Raw genomic sequence first — 9,608 nt, forward strand, 5'->3', positions numbered from 1 at the left:
AAGCCCACTGACTGGTTCATCGCTTCCACTTGAGCGTCGTCTACACACGAAGGTATCTGTGAAGCAAGCGGGTGCAATTTTTTTGTTGCAAAGGAGTGGCATTCTTGAACGTAGCACGGCTAGATTTATGTTTGTATGAACGAATGACACGTGGGTAATTCTCTAGGTCAGTGGTTCTCAAGCATGAGGGTGCCGGGACCCCTTTGTGCTTGCAAAAGTGATGGAGGACCCCACGATGAGCTATATTGGGCCGTATCGTAATATCAAGCAGCTTGCTCATGCATCGAAAGTCGCCCACACATATTCAATGTCCGCCTTTTAAGGCTGAATTTTATACTGATGCATGCCACATTGTCAAATGATTTGTTCTTTCAGCTAGCCTTTGCTGAAACACATAAGCCGCTTTTTGTGTGTCTGGCTTTTTTTGCATAGCTGGCATGTTGTGCAAAAAGCCGACGTTAGAAGATGTGCTACGTGGAGGAAAAAAAAAACTTAGATGCTATGCAGCGGAGCCACATTTTTGCATCGACAGCGATGTTTGGCAAAACGGAAAAATGAATTAAAGAGGGACAAGGAGAGGGTATCGGGAGAGAAGGCTTCGCAGGCCTCTGAAACGCCCTCGCGTGCCATCTGGTGTCCGCAGACCCCTATTTGAGAACCACGGCCCTAGGTTCTTGGTACAATCACAATGAGGCTACTTTGAGCACGAAAGCTCTTATGCGCTTGCTTTGGGAATACGTCGTGAAGACCAGTGCTGGAATGTTTTTCAACGCGCGTTTGCATATGTGCCTTCGTATGCGAGTGTGAAATTTGTGCGTAAGTGTGCGTTCATGTGTGTCCTAGTCCGGGCGCTTATGTGTGCATTTTGACCATTTACATCACTTTTTACACCCACATGGAGTGTAGCACATGTTGTAATGAGCAGCGGTGACCTTTTCTAGCTCAGTGTAAGGGAATTTGTAAGTCTCTCTCTCTCTCTCTGCTTCAAGCATGGTTCGTGCTCCCAATTAGGATGTTGTAAGGACGCCCATTGGCAAGGTCTGTCGCGCGCGATGTTGATTGCTCGACGTCGCGCAGGCCGCAGAAATATAGTTAGCCTTGCACAAAAAGCCTGGTTCAAACTGGATCGCAACTAATTAATCCTTACGTGGCAGTGGTTTCCGGGAACGAGATCGAAAGACCCGCGTCATCAGAATTCTCAATCGCAAGGACTGAATGAATATTATGGCTAAACGGACATTTGCAGCCCTTCGTTTTGACTCGCCCTTTAACCTGACAGGGATAATGTTTTGTCAAATCTATTTTGCGGGTTAAAGCTGTATTTCTGACGGAGGCTAAATACGAAAATACACGGTCTCATGCCACACATACAAATATTTAGCACGTGGTACCGCAGTTTTTGCCTCTAAATGCTACATACCTGTTCATCCCCCCCCCCTCACCTTACGCCATGTTTCCTTGCTCCTAAATTCATTCAACCAGTACGCGCTCGGATTCGTGTAAATTAACGGGCTTTCGATGGCATACACAGTAAGGCCCACGTCCGCCAGGCACCTTGCCGGCAGTTCCAATCATCCAAATTTGCAAATGAACGTGGGAGGATTACCAACTGTTTAGCGATTTCCGTCTACAAAAAAAATCGTACGGCGAATCGTCCGACTACATGCGAGGGATGCCTAATACACAGTGGAAATGCCTCCATTGTGCAAGTAAGCGGGCCGTCTTTTCATCTATAGCACCGTCTAACTGAGGATATCAGGATGTTCACAATGTTTACCAGGATGACGAATCGGCAATGAATAAGGCAAAGCACTGTACACAATAGTGATGGGAGACTTTAACGAAGAAGTTGCCGAAATTTATTAACAGAAGCAAAGTTTGGGAAATTCGGGCCTACAAGGCAAAGATTGGATCAACGTTAAAACATCGAACGTCCCTTTCCTAAACGAAAACATAGAACACGTGAATCTTGATGGGAAACACGCAATGCGCAACTACAGCTGATCTGAGCTTCATCCAAGCGCCTTCTAAGTGCATCTATGTTTAATCTTGGTTTTATTAATAGAGTTGAAACTCGATTTTACGAAACCCGATTTTACGAATTTTTCGATTTAACGAACAAATTCGGATTCCTTCTGCAGTTGTCCATAGGCCTAATGCTTTTACGAACTCGAAATAACGAAACGAACTTCGCCGCCAAACCCGATTAAATGGAGCATTCCGGGAAAAAAGATGCATAGAAAAACAGGTTTTTCAAAATTAATGGCACCTAGAATGTCTGGCAGTGTGCTGCTCGTGTTACGGGCTCCACAAGCCCGCAAAACGAGCAGCAAGAGACATCGTCCAGTTGTTGGGAAGAGCTTCGTCGGCGTGACGAGGTGGCCGCAGATCAGAACTTCGACGACTTCGTGAACGCTGACGCAGACGCCCACACTGACACAAAAGAAGTTCTCGACGACGAGGAGATATTGCAGCTTGTTTTCGGCTCACAAGAGGCGCCGGAATCTTCAGATGCAGAATCTTTCGCATCTTCAGACAAGAGTCTGAAGATGCGAAAGATCCGGATACTGTCGTAGCTCCCGTGCCCACACCAAGCCAGGTGATGGACGCCGTCGAACTTCTGAGGCGGCTTGCTGGAGCACACGAGGGTGCCGAGGACGCTTTGACTTCACTGTCCAGATACGAGAAGTGTCTGCTCCCGCTTCAGTAAGCGCCCGCCGGCGAAAATCAGAAGCTTTTTATCGAGGCAATAAATTTGTCGTTCTATCGATTTTACGAAGTTCCCTATTTAGCAAAATAATTTGCGGGTCCCGGGGACATCGTTAAATCGAGGTTCAACTGTGCAGCCTATGTTTTTCTCTTAATTTTAATTTTAATTTAATTTGAACATTTATTGTTGCTTCTATTTAAACAACCACTCTTTATTATATTCTTTGAATTAAATAAATTTATGCTTACGAGCACGTGCCCGCACAACTGCCTGTTCTTCGGCCAAACGAATCCCCTGTGACGTACTCATAGACCTGCGAACGTCATCATCAACGTTAATGTGGGTTGTAGTGTATGGCGCTAGCATACCCGCATCTCACGTTCAAGTCAGGTATTTCAAGCTTCGCTTGAAAAAGGGGGAAGTTTAAGGGCAACCGGGCAGAAGCTTGCTCTTGGCAAGCTTCATGAAACTGGTAGCATTACGAACAACACGGACGAGATAACGAAAGTAGCGGAAAGGTTCTGGGCTGATTTGTACGCTAGCAGTGTTTGATTAAGAAAAAGTTCGGAAAGGACTAACTGGTTCCAGCTTGTTCGCCATGTCCCAGCGAACTAGAGGGCAGGCCACAGGAACGTAAAATTATTCTCGGAATGTCTAAGGAGTTGTTCGAGCTAATTTTCAGGAGCTTCAACTTACGCCGACACGTCCTTGAAAACAAAGCGAACGAATTAAATAGGGAGCGAGCGAGACTATTTATATTTATTTATGTCTACAAAAGAGCTTTTAGGGTGGCCTCCTCATTCCACGAGTCCATGGACCCTGGCCGCTGCTTCCCCCTTCTCAATGAACAAATTCCGCTGGGCTTCGAGGGACGAGCTGGTTAAGTCAACTTCCCAAAGCTCATATATGTGGAAGAGATTGGGTAGATCACGTGGACTGTGCGCAGCCACCCATCATATGGGTATCCCGGATCACGGCCACTCGTTGAAAGGGTTGTCGAGCGGCTGTGCCTCGACGCTACTCCGCAACGGCATACAGTTCTTGCGGCGTTTCGGCGGTTCTTCGTTCACGCATGGTGTTTCTCGTTCGTTCTTGCTCCTAGTTCCTAAAGACACGTGTTCCTAAAGACGAAGTTTCTAAAGACACGTATGTTGTATATTTCTGTTGAGGAACTGAATCCACAGTAGATAGGAAGTGAGAGTCTGAAAGGAAGGAAGTGACGTGAAGGGATGAGGCTACATTGTGTCTATTTATATCAATAAATAGGCATTGCGTCTATTTATGTCAATAAATAGACACAATGCCGAATACACAGTCGATAATGAGGTTTAACGCGCCGACGCTACACGGGCGATGAGGCGCGCCGTAGTGCAGAACTCATCTCTTGTGTGGAGCACTGGGAGGCCGCGTTAGGCAGCTCGGATCCGCGGGTCCAGCAAGGACTTGCTGAACGAGCAGCCCAGGTCATCGGCGCCCTCCAAGCGCTGGTCACCACTCGTCGTTGACTCAACGGTTCCAGAATAAAGTTCTTTCTCTCTCTCTCTCTCTCTGCGGATTAATTTTGACCACCTGGGTATCCTTACGGGCGCCGAAATCTCGAACACACGGGCGTTTCGCTTTTCGCCTCCATCAGAAAAGAGGCCGCCGCGGCCGGGAAACGAACCCCCGCGCCGACCAGCTCTTGGTAGAAGTGCGACAACTCCTATCGGGAGATAGAAAGGGTAGGGCTGAAAATAGAAGGAGGCCCCGCTAACGCGCGAACTTTTAGCTCGGCCAAAGGGGCCGCGGTACACGATGTCCAAACACTTGATGCTGGGTCAACGTACTCGTACAACGCCGTTGGGTGACTGCCATGCTCGTTTTTTCCCCCCCAATATCCTCGCTTTCCAATGGAAAGAGAACAGGCAGAAAACATTTGGCGGGGTTCTTTCAACGCCGAATGTGCTCGGGATGTGGCGTTATTTTATGGGATGTCATAGAAAGGTTTAAGAAGTGCAGTAGACTTGCGGCAAGTCCCGCTCCGACTGCAGGGGTGACAGCGTCAGGGATGGAGAATAACAGCATCCGTGCCATTCAAACTTTCAAACTTTCAGCCATTCAAACAGCATCCGTGCCTTCGAATCTGTGGACAACCTCTAAATTTTACTTTTAGGCGGAATTATTGAAACAGACTAACGCTCTGTTCGAGTCAAGCTACCGCCCTGCAGATGACCTATAGGTCAACCATATTACAACTCCCCTCCCAACTCAACAACTTTCATTTCATTGCCCTTACAAATCTGTTCTGCAGGATCACTCCCAACGATGCTATGCCATACCGAAATAAACAAGTGGCCAAGCATTCGGGATACGCCATCCAAATGTCGCTTAGACAGTTTCTGAGTCCCTTAGGCGGTACTAATTTTGGAAGGACATTGCTGGCGGCTTCGGTACAACTGATGCATAACTCTAGCGTAATGCATAACGGACAAACATTGTTTCTGTGCAGTTCTGGACAGACATATTATTTTCTTCGTTAAGGGGTAAAATTGCGCAGCTAGGATATCTCCCAACGTCAGCCCAAACTGTCATGTTAAACATTGTACGCTGCCAGCAACTCTGCCCGAGTAGATAATCCAAGTGTCGCAATTTCGATGTATTTGCTTTGAACAAACATTGTGTTTTCACAAATCAAGCGTAAGGTGTAATATGCCCAAGCGGGTTTCAAATACATCAGTCAATTTTTACTACTCGAGGTTTCGGTGTCCATTTCCTTCAACAGGGGCTTCCAGGGATGGGACATGTTTGAATAAATGCCCTGGCCTCCCGTAATGGCAGCGATTGCGTGAGCCCATGTAGCTGTATTGTCGTCTTACTTCTTGAGTGCATACTTGCGAAAGTCCGTCCCTCAAGGCACGTTGCTGGCTAGTCATAACAACGGGGCAAAGACGCAGCCTTTGTGCAAACCAGTATTTACTAATGCGCCGATATTTCTGTGAGCGCACATTATACTGAGATTGCGCATGCTTCGTTGCTACTGCGTTATGTATAAATGTAAAGTACGCGACATTCCTAGTTTCTGATTGTCGTGCCAAGGCATCTTAGCTAGCTTGAAAAAAAGCACACGACATATTTCCTGCAAGAATAAAATCTGGTGTTCGCGTTCTTCTACAAAATGCGACGAGCATCCTCCGAAATGGTCGGACTCTCTCTAGTCGTGCATCGCGTCTTGCTTCGGTGTGATTTTTCGATTCCATGAAATGCATTGCGAAAGAACTTTCAACACAAAACTCGAGCGGATTGCCCAAGCCCTGCGACGAAAGGGCACCGCCCCAGTTTGCCCGCTGAAAAAAAAAAAAAAAAGAACGCCGCGAGAAATGAAAAAAGGCAACACGATCGTACAAATTGGCACGGGGCTGTTGAAAAAGCGGTTGTGGAACTCAAAAGAGCGAGCGCCCCGTACGAACTAAAACGGTAGCTGGAGGGAGATGGTTCAGTAAAGGGTCGCACAGGGAGTGTTCCATGAATAGCGGAGAAAACCTCCGTACCACAGCACTTGTACACAATTGTTAAATATTATCACGTAACAGCGTTTCGTCATAGCGAAATTCATGGAGGACATTGGTTTAGCGGTCACGAACATTTCTTACACATCCCATCAGTGTAGCAACAATGGGCGGAGCGTGCCAAACCTCAGACTCTGGTTTATCAGGCTCACCCAGACCGGAAAACAAGCAGGACAGTCACGAAGCTTACTGGTTTGACTGTTTTAATTCTTCAAAGCGACCGGAACGGCATTACTCGAACAGCATCGCTTCCACAGTAGACGAGTCGCGAAAGTATCGCCACATAAATTGGGGCGCAATCCTGACCTAGCTGGTGATCTCGACGGGTACAAGTTGGCACACGAGGTTCTTGCCGTCGTCGTCGATGAGCTCCCACTTGACGTCCAGGGAAAGCGACGGGTACTCGGCCTTGATGGGGAACGAGCTGTGGTACGTGTAGTTCCCGTTCTCCTGGATCGGGCACGTGACGCCGCACTGGCAGGCGTCCTTCTGCGGCAGCGGGAACGGGATGGGCACCTCGTGGATCACGCCGAACGCCTTGACCTTGACGCCCTTGCTGGCCACCTTGGAGCTGAACAGGATGGACACCTTGGCTTCCGTGCCCTTCTTGAGGACGCACCGGGCAGGCGCCTGGCAGCCCGCGATCTCGAAGCTCTGCGTGGAGCCGTCCGGAGCGCCGCACGTCGACCAGTCGCCCCTAACAACGGCGGCCGACGACAGCAGCAGGGCAGCGGCGATCAGGAGCTGACGGTACATCTCCATTGTTGCTCCGGGCCGCGACAGAAGAGCAATGAAGCGATCAACAGTTTTCGCGCTGCCTCTTTGGCGAGGATCGACTCACCACGTGACAGCACGTGTAGCGTGATGCGGAGTCGGTCTTGTCGCTCCACGCATTTTCCGCTGACCTCGCCGGCTCCTATCGGACTCCAGCCGATAAACGATAAGCCCTGGCCGAAAAATGACCGCGAAGGGCTGCTTTGTCTCCCGGCGGACGTGCGTGTTCGTTAGTATCAGCATACCCGGAGCTCCCGGCGGCCACCGAACAAACGCGCTGCTATATCTCGTATCGAATGTCCAGCAATCACGTGCATAGCAATATTCTTTGCGTATCTCCTTGGGGGCACAAGTAGCTGACTCGATGGGCTGAGAATTTACTCGTTCTAATGGGTGTACCAAGTAAAATATTTTACTTATTGGGTGGATGTGCCGATACGGTACCGATGATGGCGCGTACGTATTCCATCAGGATTTATATGTTTACCACGGCCAGTTCTCAATCGTTCTAGCATTAACACCAAAATCCGCACTACATTCCCAGCGAAAATATAAAATTGCACAATGAGGTCATAATTAGTAGTCACAGAGCATATATGACGCTGGAGCCCTATTCTCGACGCTGTAAATTCACCATGACCTGTGAATTCGCCGGAGGCTTTGTCTAATTCGCTTTCAGTATTAGACACGTGCTTCCGGTTGGCGAAGCGGTTGTGTGTGGTTTCGTCATTTTGACGGTTCGTGACGTTTAATAGCCCCAGTTTTGAGGTGGAACCATAGGCCGCAGATTTTTCTGCCCGGGAAGCGAGAACAAACGGTTTCCAACGGCAGCCGACACGGGAGTCATTTTAGACAGACGGTCGCCACGAGCGCGCGCTGCTAACATCCTGGCTCGAAGTCCCTAAACCAGTGGTCGGCGTGAAGAGATGGTGTAGCAGCGTGCACGGGCCTGAGGCGTCGGTTTATCCGAGGACTATCGAAAACTGTCGTCTTAAGCTGATGAGAACGGGATGTGTGGCGGGAAGAAGTGGTAACCCGTCTCCTCCCATGCCGGAAACGTTCGTGGAAATATTGGGGGATATTTTCAGAACAACTCTCAAGTACCTACGTCACGCTTCCCACGAAAGTGGTCTGAGAATTCCATTTTTAATTGGTATTGTCAGAGGCTGCAATCGGATAACCGCAATCACCGCATTAATGCCGAGTTGGAAGTTTGTAGCCCCTTTTTGCACAGTTATCTCACACCAAAATTTTCAAGTGGGACGAAGCCGCCGTCTATATGGGCGGCTGGGATGGTATTTTGGGCCGCCACAAGCGCTACGAACTGGCAAGAGATGACACGGGAGCCCCTATACCGAATTCCTGCGAAGTCGACCAAAGATGACTTCGGGGTGCGGCATGGCCTCAAGAGGAGTTGTGGGCCCGTTTCGTATACGATACCTAAGAACGGTACTTATGGATGCTGCGGAATGCGCCATGACGTATTTCTCAACCTTGAAAAACGTCAATGGCCACGTTCTCGTGCAAGAAGCAGCACCACCTCATTTTCCCCATTCTGTGCGTGTCTCGCCTGGTAATTCTCAGTGCGTTGTCTCGAACGCCGTGCCCCACATGAATGGGCCACACACACCTCTTACGTGACTCCATGTGGCTTTTTCCTGTGCGGTTGGTTGGAGAAACAAGTTTACCGAACAAGGTCCCTGCAACATCTGGGGAATATAATCAGAGATGCCCTCACAGACGGTTCACCAAAAAAGTGCGCCTCATGACCCCCTCATCTTTTATCTCATCTGAACGTGGATTGCATGCATTATCATCGGCTGAGTCCGTGCTCCGAGACGGCTGAACATCCGAATAACCGTCTTGCAGCACCTGCCTCTCGGGACCCTTACAAGATATATATATATGTGAAGGGGATTTAAAAATGTAGCCCCATTGAGAAGCGTCTAGGCGTTGCAGCTAAGTGGCAAACAATTATGTAAGGGGTGCACTTCCAGTACAAGTAGATAAACATCTGAAAGACCCAAGGCGCAAATAAATATCTCAGTGCCAAGGTTTGAGTTCGCATTACACAACATTGCTGAGTTTTTGAGGTGGCCACTAACCCTCTCGTTGGCATGTGTTGAAGGATGAACTGGTTGTCGAGTTGCCTTGCTATTATTAGAACTAATTAGACAGAACGGAGGGCTATAACTTGCCGTATCGTTACAGAACTGGGGATACCTCTGACGACGTTTAAGAGCTAAACAATGCGTGATGTTACGCATCTCAAAGCAACATACGCACCAAAAAGAGCCGTATAGCAGTCCTTGGAATCAACCCGCTTTCATTTGGAGCCTACAAGTTACGGTTTTGCATGCCCACATCGCATTTTTAAGGGTCCGACTCAGCGTTGCATTATCAGCGATCACCACGCTCGAAGACACAAGAGGATCGCTCAGTGTCGATGGTGTAAATAGTTTGCTTCAGGCCACTGTGCGATACCTGTACACGAAGGGGGGGGGAGGGGGGGGGGCATCGTTCGAGGATAAATAAGAGGTCCTGCCAAGAAAGCCCGTCGCTGGCGGGCAACTCATGAA

The 9,608-nt window shown here is 48.8% G+C and overlaps 2 protein-coding genes across 6 annotated transcripts in view; both read right to left on the reverse strand.

The window, feature by feature from the left end:
* LOC144155746 (uncharacterized) overlaps window positions 1–9,608 on the reverse strand; it is a 260,323-nt gene that overhangs the window by 5,134 nt on the left and 245,581 nt on the right. The window lies entirely within an intron of this gene.
* On the reverse strand, window positions 6,442–7,102 carry LOC144155745 (NPC intracellular cholesterol transporter 2-like). Its single transcript, XM_077687362.1, has one exon. The coding sequence runs from the start codon at window positions 7,015–7,017 to the stop codon at window positions 6,562–6,564; it is 456 nt and encodes a 151-aa protein (XP_077543488.1). The 5' UTR covers window positions 7,018–7,102; the 3' UTR covers window positions 6,442–6,561.

The sequence above is a fragment of the Haemaphysalis longicornis genome, unplaced genomic scaffold (assembly GCF_048455015.1).
Source record: "Haemaphysalis longicornis isolate Haplotype H1 unplaced genomic scaffold, Haemaphysalis longicornis Haplotype H1 scaffold_1, whole genome shotgun sequence".
Lineage (NCBI taxonomy): Eukaryota > Metazoa > Arthropoda > Arachnida > Ixodida > Ixodidae > Haemaphysalis > Haemaphysalis longicornis.

Excerpts from the sequence above, each read along its gene's own strand:
- LOC144155745 (XM_077687362.1), bottom strand. The coding sequence starts at position 7,017 with ATGGAGATGTACCGTCAGCTCCTGATCGCCGCTGCCCTGCTGCTGTCG.